This window comes from Aplidium turbinatum, chromosome 9 (genome assembly GCF_918807975.1).
Source record: "Aplidium turbinatum chromosome 9, kaAplTurb1.1, whole genome shotgun sequence".
Lineage (NCBI taxonomy): Eukaryota > Metazoa > Chordata > Ascidiacea > Aplousobranchia > Polyclinidae > Aplidium > Aplidium turbinatum.
In genome coordinates this window covers 2,996,978-3,013,961 of record NC_137480.1, presented here as the reverse complement: position 1 = coordinate 3,013,961, position 16,984 = coordinate 2,996,978, and the positions used below count along the sequence as shown (strand labels likewise).

The 16,984-nt window shown below is 38.3% G+C and overlaps 2 protein-coding genes and 1 pseudogene across 2 annotated transcripts; all 3 read right to left on the bottom strand.

The window, feature by feature from the left end:
- Positions 1-337: 337 nt before the first annotated feature.
- On the bottom strand, positions 338-16,081 carry LOC145777680 (carbohydrate sulfotransferase 9-like). The gene is made up of 6 exons (XM_082589117.1): positions 15,993-16,081; positions 13,502-13,674; positions 8,906-9,021; positions 7,370-7,561; positions 3,493-3,633; positions 338-1,424 (listed from the first exon to the last, which is right to left on the bottom strand). Exons 1-6 carry the CDS (start codon positions 16,075-16,077, stop codon positions 1,070-1,072), a joined length of 1,062 nt encoding a protein of 353 aa, XP_082445243.1. The 5' UTR covers positions 16,078-16,081; the 3' UTR covers positions 338-1,069.
- Positions 2,547-2,640, bottom strand: LOC145777794 (U6 spliceosomal RNA; annotated as a pseudogene).
- Positions 5,112-5,948, bottom strand: LOC145777384 (protein FAM200A-like). The gene has a single exon (XM_082588753.1). The coding sequence runs from the start codon at positions 5,946-5,948 to the stop codon at positions 5,112-5,114; it is 837 nt and encodes a 278-aa protein (XP_082444879.1).
- Positions 16,082-16,984: the final 903 nt, after the last annotated feature.

Genomic DNA, 16,984 nt, shown 5'->3' with positions numbered 1-16,984 from the left:
TAAAGCCACCGTACACTCTGGTTGAGTACTCCACTGATCCCCTTTACACAGACGCTTGCTTCATAATTCCTCAGAAAGAGATAGACGTGAAAGCCTTGAATGTAGGCTACACATGCGGCCATGCCCCATGGTGGAACTGAAGTAGACTCTTACCCACAAGAGAAATATTTGATTTTGAAACGCCTTGGACATTGCTGCATTATTGTTTTGACTTGTTCTGTGTATTTTCATCAATCTTTTTGGGCTCTGTGCTTATTTTCTCAATAATAAAACCAGTTGCAAAGAGTTTGCAGCACATGCATTCCCGTTGAGTTGCAAAAAGCCCAATTTTGGGCATTAACTTTCCCATAGTTTCTCCGCAGAACCATCACCGAGTGAAATTTTTAGGCATAATCCTACTTATCAGTATATCTCAGCATATAATCATCATCGAAGTCTCACCACGAAAATAAATGACCAAAATATTTAAAACGCATTTATCTCGAAAACAACTTTGTGAAAATTGGGCCCTTCGTGAATTCACGTATTCGATTATGAGTAAACAAAAGTCTCTAAAGTGAAATTTGCAAAGTGCGATTGAGGGTGGAATTAGCATATTTTCCACTGGGAAATTATAGAAAGCCTAAATATACATGCACCATCGCATTGACGTGTTGGTCAGAAGTCGTGTTTTCCTGTAACTTGCCAATTTAAGCTAATCTTAACAGGCAACTGTTTTAAGCGTTTAACATAACATTTGGCTAGAAATTAAGACATCTCTGGCAACACTATTGTGTAACTCACCTATTTTCAAGCGCCACTTTTTCCCTGAGCGCATTTTTGACACTGGATTCACTGTAGGTGCCATAAATCATGATTACATAGTAAACTCACCCATGAATACCAACTCTGGATGCGACTTGTGAAGCGCTTGTAGTAGATACATTCTGAGTGCCTTGTAAAAAAATATAGATTTCCCTACTACATAAACACAAACACATTCATTCGTTCCACAGTAAACTCACAACATTCAGAAACCAACTGTCATCGATAAATTAAACAGCAGCTTCATAAACTCAGTCAGGTTGAGTCAGTAGCCGCGATAAAGATATGGATCGTAACCGTACAATAAATGATCATCTTTATATATTTCCCTTAAAATTTCTACTTGGTTTTCCGGTATTTGTCTATAATATTTTTCCGCCACTGAATTACGACCAACTGCTCTTTTTCTACTTTTGATATGAACATCTTCTGTGGACGAAACGTTTGACTTTGAATGTTCTATCACATAATCGATCATGCGGTTTGCTTCTTTGGCAAAGTCATCGAACTTTATGATGTAAGAGTAGTTGAAAATGCAAGGTTGACAAAGCATCACTTGTGGTTTCAAATGAATGTCTAAATCCCAACCATTTCTCTTTTCGTGGTTCTCAATCAAATACCTAGAAATAATTACGACATTATTAATCATTTGTCAAACTTGTCAAAATGACGTCATCATTCAGTAAAAGCATTTATCAGCATCACTATAAATCATGGCAGCCTTGCCACAAACTCGCACATCTTTGGTTATAGGTCTACACTATAGGCTACTCAACTAATGTTAGCAAAGGTCCATTTTGACAAGTTGAATATTTTTGCGGTCCGATGAATATTTCATATGCATTATGCAACCACGAAAATTAAAAACCAGTAGCCTACGAGCACCGAAACACTTTTCAGTTAGTATGTAACACGACTTTGGATTTTTGTCTGACACAAACAAAGAAATAAAAAAGTAAAAAATGGATTGTGTTTATTTGTAGCGTAGCTGTATGGATCGCACATCAGAGAAGACGGCAAAGCGTTGGGGGTCTGGGGGCGAAGCCCCCAGCTCCTTGGATAATCACAAAAAACTGCTTTTCCCTAATGGAAATCTGTTTAAAGAGGCCATAAAATGGGGCAATGAAGTTATTCTTCCAGAAGCCCGAGGTCCACCTTCAATACCCAGAAGGTCCGGATTCGGACCGTGTTCCGCCAGTTGAGTAGCCCTGGTTTACTCTCTACACCAGGGGTCACCAACTGGCGGCCCGCCACGCTGTATCGCTGCGGCCCGCGGAAGGTATCAGCGTACAAGTATAACCAAAAATACTTTTCTTGAAGAGTTAAAGAGCACGAAGGCAAAAAATACTTTCCGGGAAGCATATTTTCGCTTTGCATACGATTCCACCGATCGACCAATCAGATTATAGTTCTAGGTGGGGGTTGCTTAAAGTTATTCCAATGCGATGTCCAGCCACATTGTCCCAGTGGTTGATTACAACGTCTGTTTTCGAACTTCTGTGAGCATAGGGTTGCTTAATGCTTATTTAAGTTTGCAAATGTCATGTAAACACTAGTGTGCGTTTCACCGTTATTGTGTTTCACGAGCAGTGTTCTCTTTATGCAAGTTTTTGTTGGCAAAATAGGTCGGTGTGCCAACTCAATTTATAATAAATTGGCAAAATATTACATATAAATTTAAAGACTTTTCTGATTGTATTATGAAAATATTTAGCTTAGTACTGCAAAATGTTTTTTTTTTAAGAAATATGGAACTCTTCACGATTTTGCGTGTCATCCTTGCGCAGGGACCATGCTAATTTTCTCTGTATCGTTCCAATTTTAGTATATGTATACTGCCGAAGCAAGTAGCCTACTGCAAAATGTTGTTAATCAACAAATTCTTGCTACTCTAATAAGCACAGCAAGTGACAGTTGTCTATAATAAAAGAAAGACGGTTTTATAGACTCTCACAAAAAGGATGAAAAACCAACTCATTGCTTTTTTAGAGGGAAGAGGAAGACTGTTCATGAATTACGATAGAATTACGATTTTTTGGTGATTTCCACAAGCGCTTGTTTCATGGTGCCTGGTGTCTTTCTCCCTGTTATTGGAGCCTATTGTTGCCTGTATTGCGATGTGTCAAACATTTCCTTGTTTACTGAAACTGTTAATTGCAAGATATCATTTGTGAAGCGAAGTGACAACACCAATCTTGCTTGGCGATGAATATTCTGATGAAACAACTCGCTTCGCTGTAATTGCGCAAAACAAGTGGCCTCGTTTATTAGGCATTATTAAAAAGTCAAAAGTGTTGTAAAAGGAGCTTGGCCTGGCAGTAGCGTTGTTCGATTAATTTTGTTGCTGCGGTATTCTAACATACATACGAACAACATGTAACGCTGGATACTGGGAACGAAATGAGTTTTTTTCTAGCAAAGAGTCAACCTACCTAAAATTTTATTAGTGCGGCCCACCACAGCTCTCCTTAGTGCCAAAGTGGCCCGCATGCAACACCATAGGCGTAGGATTCTAAGGGCAGCTGCCCCCCTAGTCAAAAATCTGCAGCACAAGAAAAATTTGAAATCTACAGTAGCCTACAATACCAGTCATATTGTAAAGTTGCTTATTCGTTCATACATTGCACAAAGTCTATAATCACGTTTCCCTCACCTACAAAAGTAACAAACAAAGACTCAAATACTTGCCTGACAAGTTGTGGGAAATATATATGTCCAGTCTTCATCACTTCGATGTAGTCAAGAACTTCACTTTGTTCCGATGGTGATAATTTTTGAAAGGTAGCCAAAGCTTTAATGTTGCTTAGCTTCATCTTCAACAAATCTTGCCTAGAATTATAAAAGAAACAAAGCAACTTTGAAGTAGATCTCGACTCAGCTAATGAAGAGAAAAAGTATTTCCGCATTAATTTATTTTTACTTTGCGATTGTAAACATTTTTGAAACATAACTATACATGTGAACAATCAGCACGTATGACAGTTTTCAAATTGATGCAGCCAACCTTAAAAAAACAGTAGAGGACAGGAAAATCTTTATTTGCCCTGATCTGTGCGAATAACGTTGTTCAAGTTACCAGTTTTATTATCAATGATCAGTTTATAGTTAAAATAGAAAACAAGCAAACGCACTCGTAACTACAAAGGTTTGGCTATGTTGATATGATGCAGATACCGGTTGGACGGTAGTCATTGGATGACAGTTCACACAATAATGGTGACGTTTGTGAGTTTAAGTTTAGTAAGATATTGATTGTGGGAATGTTTATAAAAAACCTAAACGAAGTCTAACTCCAACGAACTGACAAAGCTTTTTTGAGAGCTTAATTCTTGCAAATTTGCTACTACTAAAAGCTTTAAACCACTGACGCAACCCCGGTCACCGCGATTAACAGAGTGAAGTTTTTCGTATGTTGGATTTTTGTTGGCTATGAATTATTCCATCCACTAGGTCAGTGGTTCCCAAACTTTTTTACTCCGTGGCCTAAATTTTGATTCAAAAAAAGTTCGTGGCCCACCCAAAATATTTTATACACTTGTATATGGGCGAGCACTATAGGCTCTAGCAATTTTCTAAGTGGCGACGCTGTGCCTGATTTGACTGGCCCGAGGATCGAAGCCCAGACCTCTAGCACAGATAGCGATGTTTCTTACCACTACGCTAATCGGCCAAGTTCTACTACCTAATTACTGTACTATATGACATGTAACACAAAAACAAACAAAATGGCTTTTTGCAATTTATTTTTTAATGGGAAGGGTGCTCTTGCGCTTTAGCAACAAGCTTAGAAATTCTTGGCTCAGTTGTCGAAAGAGCACAGCGAATGTCATGTTCAACTTCAAGGCGGTTGCGTTGGTTGGACTTCATACATACTAGCGCTGAAAAGGCAGATTCACATAACCATGTAGAAGTGAAAGGCAATAACTGTTTAAGTACAGTTTTGCTTATTTCTGGATATGATGATGCCATGCTTAGCCAAAATTCCGTAGTGGCAAAGTTTCGAATAGATCTCGGCAACTGGAGTCGTTTTTCAATTCAATCAATTGGTCTTGCAATTCATCTTCCACATTTTCAGGGGAAAGTCGAAACGGATTTCTTGCAAGTGATAGGTCATCAGCACTAACTTCAGGAAAATATGACTTGAATTCGCTTTCCAGCTCTTTCAGATGTTGAACAATATTGGTCTTTAGTTCATCGTTTAACTCGTAAATATCAGACAGGTTGTTAAGCATGGCAAAATTGCCGTTTTGAGCTTTTCGTCTCCAGTTTGCCAATTTTTCAACAAACGCATTGATTAAGTCCATGTTCTAAATAATGTTTTTTTCTTTTCCTTGCATTTTCAGGTTAAGGGTGTTTAAAGAATGAAAAATATCTACCAAGTATGCCAAACAAGCAATAAATTTTGCATTGGTAAAGTGAAATGCTAACTCAGGTTTTACATCAGTTAAATAGATTTCCAACTCATCGCGGAGCTCAAACACTCTGCATAAAACGTTCCCTTTAGAGAGCCACCGAACTTTTGTGTAAAACAAAAGGTTTTTATGATCAGATTCCATGTCTTCACAAAGTTTTCTGAATAGACGAGTGTGCAAAGCGCTGCTCTTCACAAAATTTACTATTTTAATAGTAACGTTAAGCACATCTTGGAGACCATTTGGTAAAGTTTTAGAAGCCAGAGCTTCCCGGTGAATGAAGCAATGAGTAAACATAACGCCAGTAGCCTTTCTTTGCACAAGTGCCTTAAATCCACTTTTGGAACCAAGCATCGCAGGTGCACCGTCAGTGCACACGCCACACAGATTGTCCCAGGATATTCCGTTTTCATTAAAAAAATGGTTGACTTTTTCCATTACATCTGATGCTTTTGTGCTGGTGTTCAAAGCACAGCAGAAGAGTAATTCTTCCTTTACAGAGGTGTCAACTGCATAGCGAACGAAAACCATAAGTTGAGAAACTGAAGATACATCGACAGACTCATCCAGCTGGATGGCGAATAGACCAAAAGCAGATTTATTTATTTCAGTTATTACTTGTTCCTTAATGTCTTCTGACATTGCTGCAACTCGTCTCTTTACTGTGTTATTGGATAAAGGAATAGCTTTGAGACTTTTCTTATGTTTATCACCCAGGACAATTCTCGTCATGGCCATTGGCCAGTGCAGACGGTTTAACAACAGTTTCAGCGATATTATGAGCTTTTTTCTGCTTAGCTATAATTTGGCTAACAACGAAAGATGCTTCTGTAAGTTTCTGATCAGTTTGTTGAAAGTTTCCAGTTTTGTCAAGTCGTTGACAGCTAGATTCTAGTCGTTTAAAATACTCAATGCTTTTATTCTTCAACTCAGGATGATTTTTTTCCAGGTGATTTCTCAATTTACTCGGTCTAAATGACTCATTGCTTAAGACGCGGTAGCATACTACGCACTGTCCCTTTTCGACTCCATGATCATTTAACGAAGTAAATCCAAATTTAACGTAACTATCATCATACTTTCTTTTGTTTGCCATTGAATAATTTAGTATTTAGTAATTTAGTTTAGCATGTCTCGATTTGCAAATTTTTATTCAATCTCTTCTTCGCTCTGCACCTCACAACTATCAGTCCACGACATAAAGAACGCTTGTTTTTAAGTACGATTTCTGGCACATGCAAGCTTAAAAACTCATTGTTACGTAACAATTCCTCCCCGTGGCAGACAGTTTTAAGAATGGCAGTTAAAATTTTTCGGTAAAAAATCTAGCATTGTTAACAATACAGGAACAGTATAAGTTCAATTACAAATAACTCTGTGGCTCACTGAAACCGTCTTCGTGGCCCACTAGTGGGCCATGGCCCACAGTTTGGGAACCACTGCACTAGGTGTACCTGAATGGAGAGTTATCCTTGAAACCTGTTGCTGGTGCACTGATACAGTCAGGCACATATAATCGACTATGCTATCGTGGCTGTACTAACATATGAACAGTGAACACTTGTCACAGACTAAGGTACAACAACTTAACAGACAAAAGCAAAACCATTCATCAAAATTAGATTATAACACAAAAACTGTGTTTAATTTAGAGCTACTAAATACGTCTGTCATACGTGCTGAAGAGATAAGACAATCAATACCAGTAAAAGACATTAGAAATCTCACGTTTGAACAAACCGATTTTGTCAAATTTCTCTTACTGGTTCACAAGGACAGTTTCAAGCAAAATACCTTGTTCCACTAAATATATATATTTTTATTAGCCTCTGTCTTATACACTACTTTTGGTTGATCACAATTGCCTTTGTGTAGACACAGTGTAAGAAGTTAATGAGTTGATAATGTGTTGTCATAATCTGCTACATGCTGTTTATCTCGTCAAGACCTTAATATGGAAAGTTTTTTATTGTCAACAATGTCATCTTCATCAGCAGTAGGGCTACGCCATCTTTATCAGCAAACATCCCAAAGCTGCTTAGAAACGCTGTGTCTAACGCTACGTGTTTACCAAAACCGTCAGCAAACATTTTGTAATACTTTTATGTATTTACAGAGTTGAAGGGACAAATCAATACAAATTACTGATTTACCTTTCAGCTACCCCGTGTAGATATAAATTTGCTTGCTTTCTGGCGATCGGTATGCCCATCACACGTGGATAGTAGGTGTTGTTTTTTTTAAACTTGTCAATATAAGCGGATACCAGCCTTTCCAAGGGATGACGTGCTACAAGAAATGACGTATAATTGTCTACTCGAAAGCGTATTTGTTCTTTGGGAAGGCTGGAATGAAAAATTCAATTCATATTAACAACAGTAACATAAGAAAATGCTTGCAAATTTATGAGCATCTTAGTGACCAAGTTAGAAATCATGGACAACGTAGTCGCTGTCACAAATACTGCACAACATTATTAATTGCTAGTGGCAGTGTCTGTCATTCAGTATCTCGCTATGTCGAAAAGTAGCTTTCAATGGTTGCACAGAACGTGAAGTCAACATAGCAAGCGAATACGTTTACTAGTGAGTCATTTTGTCACGTCAAAATTGTCACAAGTGTAGCCAATATTGCTTATGGCAGAAGAATGGCATCGGGTCAAAGACAAAATCAAAAATATACCACAATTCCTGATCATCTTTCTTGATGTGAAAGATGCGGATCTTCTAAAGGAGATATGAGAGGCAAAAATTTCTCTTGGAAATCTTTCTTTTGAAGTGGTAATTAACTACATGTAGAATACTATCTGTATATCTGTCCGCCCCGTTAGCTCAGTGGTTACGCGCCCGGCTCAAGATCACGCGGCGCAAGTTCGATTCTCGAGGTATGCGCTTAAGCAACGCACGTTAAGGACTGCTCTCCATTCAGCGGCACCTAGTGAATAGAATAATTCCCCGGCAACAACACTTCAACAATCGGAAAACTTCACTCTGCCAATCTCGGTAACCGGTCATTCGTCAAGAGCCTTTACAAGTATCCGAAAGTACCAGAAATAACCAACCAAGGCTTTGTCAGTCCGAGGATCAAGATTCAAAACCAACCATATGCGTCTCTTCGCATTTTGTTGAAAGAATGGGTTTTCTTTACATATGCCCAACTACCTGCTATCGCTTTATAACATCTATTCCGAATAAAGCGGTAAAACTTTCTAAATAAACAAAAAAAGCCAATACGGTCTCTTTAAGCAGCGTGCCTACTGTAAGTTTTCCACAACCGATTACAAGCAACTTTGGCAAGGATGATACAATTTATCTAAAGTTATAAAATGTCTTGTTCCTAAAAATTAAGTTTATTTGCTCTTCTCGGCGTGTGCGCTTGAGCAACGCACGTCAAGAACTGCTCTCCATTCACCGCCATTTAATGGATGGAATAGTTCCCAAGCAACAAGACTTCAACAATCAGAAACTTCACTAGCTGTCAATCTCGGTGACCGGGCCTGCGTCAGTGATTCAAAGCCTCTACAAGTATGCGAAACTGCCAGGATTAAGCTCTGCAAAAAGCTTTCCCAGTCCGGATAAAGATTCAATCAATCAATCAATCAATCAATCAATCTCAAATACATACACAAGCCTGAATAACCTAATGGTGGGTATCTATCATCAATGCCGGCTTGCATCTGACACACTCACCGTGCAAAACACGCGTTTCCATATTGTTTGCAAGGGCTTTTTTCCGGGATTGGATACTGCTCAAGGTAGGAAGTGTCCAGACCAAGCAAAACATCTTGCATCGTGCTACTTGCTGCCTGGAAAGTAAAAATTTTAGATGTAGCGTATATGCAAGTTTGATTTGCAGCGCTGCAACGAAGACTATTGGTGCTAACGAGTATACAGTTTTTGTAGAAATGGGTTTTACTTACAACAAACTTGGATAAGTTCTTTGACTAATAGAATTAATTTATCACCACAACACCAACAAATATGGTTCAATGCATTCCTCGTAGGCCTATATGCAGCCATGGCTACGTGGTGCAGCTACGTCTTTTTGTATCCTGGCATTCTGCTTGGCATCGGAATCAAATAGACGGGATCAAGTACATTTCCAAATAATTATTGTGGCATGAATGAGAAGCTCAAACAGCGATAACGGTGCAGTCTATTTTACGTTTTCATATCGAATCACTTTATCTTTCGTGACGTATCCACGATGAAGAAAGTAGTATCAGCTACAATAAGCAACTCACTGGCATGTCACGTGAGGAAAGGTGGAAAATGTAGGCGAGGTTAAAAAGTGAATGTTTAAAACATTTTCAGTAAATTTGCTTGAACTCTGTTTGCTTTAGATGCATTCATATAGTTGATGGTAATGGTTGATAATTTGGACTAATGATATTGAAGACTGGTCAGGACTTGTTTACAAAACTGCAGTAAAAAAATCTCACAACAGAGAAACTTGGCGTCTCATTGCCTCCAACCCTCGACGAGAGGAAGGAACTTAATGATGATGATGATGATGATGATGGTTGATAAACGAAGCTTTTAAAGTTATCTTACTACTCGATCTCTAAGAATTACAATAAGTTAGTGACTGTTGCTATTGAGCGTATCAATCGCCGTAGTTTGCATAGAATCGCAATACCAAGACCGAGGGTAATTACAGTATTGAAAACATCACAAAATTTGCAATTAGTTTCATGTCTTTATTAAAAAAAACACCTTTGAATTGCATCAGTTTTCATCAAACGTTTGTCTGGTTCACATGGGAAGCTTTTTTCGTGTTACTAAGTATTTTCAACTTTCACCGGATTGTATCAATGTTTATTGCACCATTTACCCATCTGGCAACCTTGATACTGTTGTCTGCTATCAAAAACGTTTGGAGGTGTTTGGAGCGGTCAGATAAACCGCTCCATACAAAAACTATACCAAATAGAGACAGCTTATGTTTTCATACATACACAACCAATTGGTACCAACTAGCACATAATCATGTAAATTGGCATGGAAAGGGGAAGGCTTACGCTCTGCAGTGGGCTCTCACAGGCTGAAAATGATGATGATGATGTTTTCACATTTAGTATATTTGTTTATACTCTGACTCTAAACAATTATTAGTCTGGTTAATTTGATGCAATAAGAGTTCAGTTTTTTAGCACCTCCATTCCAAACTTTTTAAACATTAAAATTTGGGTCAAAGAAAGCAAACAATATGTTTTTAGATTCCAAAACAAAACTTTGTTATTAAACTTTTCATCAAATCTTCTTATGATTCAACGGATGATCTAACTAGGATGCACAGTACGGTAAAATATTTGAAAAAAAATGGACAGTATAATACTAAATCAGAAAAATCAGTTTATTAAAAAAATTCACAAAACAGAATCGTGAACAAAGTTGAACGAATTTTTATCACACGTCAACATAAAGTATATAGGGAAGTTGACTTATTTATTATGACCAACACAGAAAACTTTTTATATCATGAAATGGCAATACTGACCAAATTAGATTGAAACTTCAAATTGACTTTTCTTGGACATATATCATATTAACAGTGGCTTAATGTTAGTCATTGCCATTAATTACTTTGTATAGTATGAGTTCTAAAAAATGTTTTTATCTAGCATGTAAACTTCAATTTTAAAGTGATCTTGATCTTATTGTTCGTCAAGATCAAGATCACACAAAAAAGTGATCTTAGATCAAGATCACCAAAATACAAGTAAATGTTAAGATCAAGACAGCGACTGAAAGTGAAGGAGGAAATAATAGGAATGAAAGAGGAAGATATTGCTGACAGAGTGATGTGGAAAACTGCAATCTGCACCAGCGACCCCACTTGAAGTGGGAATAAAGCCAGAAAAAGAAGAAACGTATTTATTCACAATGTGGAAAAAAACATAAAAAAATACGTCACATTGACCTGTCTTAGCCTGATGCTGCGAGTTCGTTGTAGCAGTATCGAATTGCACTAGCTTTTGGAACACAGTTCCCTAGTCATTTGCTTTGACGAACGGTGTTCTGAAAGGTAGTGAAAACCGCTATTACCACAACGAACTCCCGTCATCAGGCTAAAACAGGTTGTTAGCATCTTCATTGTGAAGTAAGCAACGATCATTCTGTCAAAAGCGAAACTTAATCTATTCTAAACGTATTTTTAACGGTAATCTCACAAAGATCTATATATTTTTAGATCAGGAACATTAAACTTTATTTGTTAAGATTTACCCCATGAGATTTGTGCCATGCGAGTATTAATATTATACAGTATTTGTTTCCAAACATTGCTTCAGTAGCCTACATGATAAGTTGTCCGAGTTACTGAGTCTTAAATAATTAGTACTTACACAATTAATTACAACATCATTTGGTAGTCTCAATGAAGTCGTACAAACGCTATAAGACGGTTATTATAGGCTGACTTATATAATTGCATGCAACTTTAGTGATATAGTGATTAGGATTCTATTTGAATAAGGACCTTCTGATGATCCTCTTTTTAGGTGAAAGGGGCTGTCAAGGGTTTACTTTAGAGACTAATAAGTTTATTTGATTTAATTCGCTCTGCTTGGCTTTTTGCTTGGCATTGAGCACTTTTTGTAGCATTAATAGTTTTTATTGTTTAATTGCATGCGACTTTAGTGATATGTTTTGATTGTTATCGTATCCAAGCATATACCGAAAGGTTGAAGATATAGATTAAGTGTATGCAAATGAAATTAATACAATCTTTCTCTACATCTACGAACATCAAGTACTTTTTTGAAGTACAGCATCGTATTAGTCGGTTTCGAACCCATGCTCTTGTGAGCATTATGAGCGTTATTTACAGTAGTTATGAGGAAATCAAGCATGGCACTGCTGAGTGAGTTTCGGAATTGGTAAATGATGAAACTAAAAAAGTATAAACTGGCCAAGCCGATACTCGGCATATAACAAGCCAGCAAATTCAGTTCATATAGCGATGGCCAAGCAATTCTCAAGCTGGACGAAAGTTTCATTTGCTGACTTGAGCAGTAGGTAGACCTAGCTCAGTGTTTCCCAAACTTTTTTTAATAGAGCCCCCTTGTACAACGAACAGAGTTATCAAAACCCCCCTTCGACAAAAAAGTAAAACCAAAGGTATTTTCCATTCATCACAACTTAAAGTCCGACTCTAATGAGACAGATGAGGTCGGTGCAATGTCATCAGCCTCTTGATATCGGGTTCCAGTTTGGATAGGAACTATCATATGTCTCCCTGTCGAACTATGTCAAGACGGTGTTATTTGTTATTCAGAAGCGTTGTCACGGGCACTGAAAGCACGCTCCACCAAGTATGAGCTGAGAAAGGCAATGATAAAAACTTTGACCAGATTCCACACGTGAGGGTATTTCTCGTTGATTTACTTCTGTAGCCAGAACAGTTGATACGAGATATTGAACCTAGGGTTAAGTTCAAAATCGCTTTGCAATATTATCAGTTCCTCCTCAGAATGGGTCAGTTCCTCACAGAATGGGTCGATTATCCAGTCAGAGATTTCTAACTGGACTACGTCCTGGAATCAAACTCTTATTTCTTTGTGTACTTCTTGAAGATGATTGCTGTACGTCTCCACATCAACATCAGATATGCCTCTGTCACTGGTATCAAGTTGATACAAGCTTGAGAATTGGAAAAATTCTCGTCTAGCTAAATTTCGCTGACATAACACGAGCTTATTACTGAACCCAGGCATTGCCCATTTCCCCTTGATTGGATTTACTTCGTTACCCTGAAGGGATAATTTCAATTCATTAAATTTGAAAAGTACTGTATGTCTGTCAAGTAGGCGATGTCATTTCTCCCAATCAAGACGTCTTTCGCAAGGCCAAGGTCACAACTCTGTAGAAATTCCACGACAGTTTCAAACAGCGAATAAAATCGTGCAAGGCAATTTCCCTTAGAAAGCCATTGTACTTCGGTGTGGAGTAGGCCTAGTAAGCGCTCAAAAGATCGGATTTGCGTAATGGCAGTGCTTCAAAGTAAGTCATGCGTTAAACTGCCTCGATTTACTCTCAGCGCCCCCAATCGCCCACTTTATTGCCAGCGCTCCTTCATGGTTACAAACGCCCCAAGAGGGGCGCTGGTGCCCACTTTGGGAACCGCTGGTCTACGAAGCTAAAATGTGCTTGTTGAGTTGAAACGCTTGCTGAGTTGTCGCGTGCCGAGTAGTCTGACGACCCTGCTGAGTAGCAATTCAAAGACCAAAGCAGATTTATTGCAAAAACATTCAATTTAATGAATTCAAAAATATTATCACTTACTTTCGGTGTTTCACACATGATCAGTTTGAACTTGTCAGTGAACTTGATACGATACAAATCTATTTTTTGTTCTTTTCCGGTCATATTGGCGCATTGTTCTTTCACGCGAAGCAATCGACTGTGGTACGGTTCATCACATGATAATTCGTGAACATCATCGCAATTTCGATTCTCTGAAATGATTTGAGCATTTAAATAATTCAAGCTAAACGACTGCAACCCAAAGGCCAAAATTCGTTGGATTCCACATTAAGTCTAAAACGTTGAAACCGATTAACCCTAAAGAGAAACTTTTTTGTTGTTTGCACAAATTACGCCAGGTATTATTGTGTCACAATCAGGGCTGTGGTTGGACTTCGACTCTTCGGCGTCTAACTGGCCGACTCCAACTTTAGTGTTGTCAGATTTTTTTATTTTTTTTTCTGTTTCTCAAATTTTTTTATTTTTTTTTAAAATTTGAGTTCACTTTAGTTGTAATTAAAATTGAATTGGCGACTTTCACAAAAGCTGACAAGAACAAACACTTCTATTGTCTGGTAAAGTCTTAGAGTGCAATACGAAGAACAAAAAACAATATTTTAACATCAAGCCGAAGTCGGTGCTGGCCTTGCTTTCAACGACTCCGACTCTCGACACGCCAAACTTTTACCGGCTCCCACTCCGAATCCACGACTCCGACTACAACCCTGGGTATGGTGCTACTTTTGTTGAGGAACAAATATCGTAACTGCATAAGGTGTCAGGGCATTTGACAGATCGTCCCTTCAGTATTATTGTGATGTCGGGTCACAATAGTAGCAGCATTGCCGCCGGTGACATGCCATGCTGTACAAACAACACCTAGAAAGTTTCGAATTAACAAGTCTGCTGTACTTACTGTATCCTGTGGGCTACTTGCGCAGTCGTGTCGGTCTAAATCAGTGGTTCCCAACCTGGGGTTCGCGGACCCCTTGGGGGTCCGTGAGGAAGCATTTGGCGGTCCGTGATTACCTTGATGAATTTTGGAAAAAAATAAACGAAAAGCGATCTTTTTACTTTCATTTCTCTGTTTAAATGCAAATGTGTCAAGTACACCGTACTTTTAAATCGCTCTGTCGAAGTAGGGTCAGATTACGAAGTACTTTTGTATATATCATTTTGAGGTACGTTGGATATCCAGAGAAGAAGTTTTAAAACGATTGCAGCAGCTAAAAAATGAGGTATCAACTCTTTTGAAAGCAAAAGGAAGTCCTCATTCAAAATTGCTTGAGAGTAAAAGTTTTCTATACGACATGGCCTACTTAGCCGATATTTTCGGTCATATTAACAATGTTAATCGTGGCACTCATGGACTAGGTGTGAAAATAATTGATGCAGCTGAAAAACTGAAAGCGTTTTTAGCCAAGTTGCCGGTTTGAAAACGCAGATTGGAAGCTGGTAATTACGCTAACTTTCCAATGTTAGAAGATCTTATGTTGATGGATGAAACTCAAAGAGAATGTAGCTTATTCTTTTGATGACTATGAGAGAAAAAATTTGTGCACACCTGCGTAAGAAAAAAAAGTTATCTTGGTTTCATAACCAGGGTCTGCTACTATTCGGCTAGTCCGACTCGGCTGGTCCGATTCGGCTAGTCCGATTCGGCTGCAGTGTTTACGGAAGAATTTTGTTGGATTACAGAAGGATTAAGGTTAGATTTTCAAAAATTTGCCGAATAGGGAACTAGCCCAGAAAGACTGTACCCGAATAAGGAACTAACCGAATCGGACTATTCCGTCATAACCACTTACCTTTGCGAGGCAGGATTCTCATCTTTTGTTATAATAAAAACTAAACATCGAAATCGCCTGGACGTTGAAGATGACATGCGTGTTGCATTGTCAAAAACTCAACCACAGTTCAGTCGTTTAGTTCAGGAAAGGCAACAACAGCCCTCTCATTAAATTTGCTTACGTTGAAAAAGTTTCAGCATGGCACTTTGGGTCACCTTAATATTCAAATACTGCTGACATTTCTTGAACAAGTCACTGTTTTTCTTATTTGAGCAAGTGTTTAACCTGATATTTGCCGCAGGATTCATAGCGGCAATGCAATATGACACAGTACAGCCGTTGAGTAGCATAATTATTACAATAGTTAATAGTATGTTAATTGTGTATCAGGCAAAATTTAAGTAGGGGTCCGCAGAATTAAAAAAATGTCTAAAGGGGTCCGTGGCAACAAAAAGGTTGGAAACCACTGGTCTAAATGGTGCTCAAGAAAAGATATTTCTGTTTGATTTTCACAAGTTGTTGCGCAAGAGTGTGATCACAATAACAAATGATAAAACTTGCTATTATTGAGGGCTAAATAAGCTGGCTGTAGATGGCGTAGTTATATAAAGGCATGCAAACTAGTGTGCAGCCTGGGCTAGCACAAATCACTTTTTTTAGGTATAAAAATTACCACATTTACAACATATAGAAGATTACTTTTTAATACCATTAAACGAAAAACAAGTTCTAGGTTTTACCTTGACTATAAGCACTTAAAAATCTGTTGTTCTCTCTGTGAGCAACCAGAACATAAACACAAGTCAAGCAAACAGAAGTAATCATTATAAAACGCCGTTTACAAGGTGGCGGTAACATTCCCATTTTTAAAACTCTTTATTGAACACTTCAAATCTAAAATAGATGGTGCATTGTAACCACATACTGTAACATTTGAAATGATTGCTGAGTCATTGCTGACAGGTTTGACATGATTGATTGATTGAATCGTTATTCTCGGACAAGGAAAGCTTCTTGCAGAGCTTAATCCTGGCAGTTTCGTACAGTGGCGTAGCAACGCAATATGCCGCCCTTGGATTTTTGCACGAAGTGCCGCCCCCTTTTTACACCGTCATAAAAGCTGATTAAAATTCCACACAACAGAAGAATTATGGAAGTGTTTGACTGTTTGTTATATTGAAAGTTCTAAATTCAACACGTACAGCTTTAATTGAAGCAAATTCAGAAATTAAATCATCAAAAAATAATGTCTCGACTAAATCACTTTCTATGGACAGTTAGGTGCTGGTTCGACTCTCGGGGTGTGCGCTTGAGCAACGCATCTCATGATTGCTCTCTATTCAGCGGCACCTAGTGAATGGAATAATTCCGCGGCAACAACAATTGGCAAACTTCACTTTGTCAATCTCGGTAATCGGCCCTGCGTCAAGAGCCTCTATATGCGAAACTACCAGAAATAACCTATCAAGGCTTTGTCAGTCCGAGGATAAAGATTCAAAACCAAACCAGCCTACTTTCTCCCATAGTCGATCTCAAGTAGGCTAAGATTTTATCAACTTTAAGTTTGGAAAACTTCTTTCACAGCTTGCGATAAAATCGGCAACAGTGAGGTAAAGCTTAACACTCAATAATAACTAAGGTGTTGATTCACATAAACGGTGTTTGCTTCCAACGACCCCACTGCGTGAAACCCTGCAAGGTTAAGTAAATGGTTTCCACATGGGATAAATAA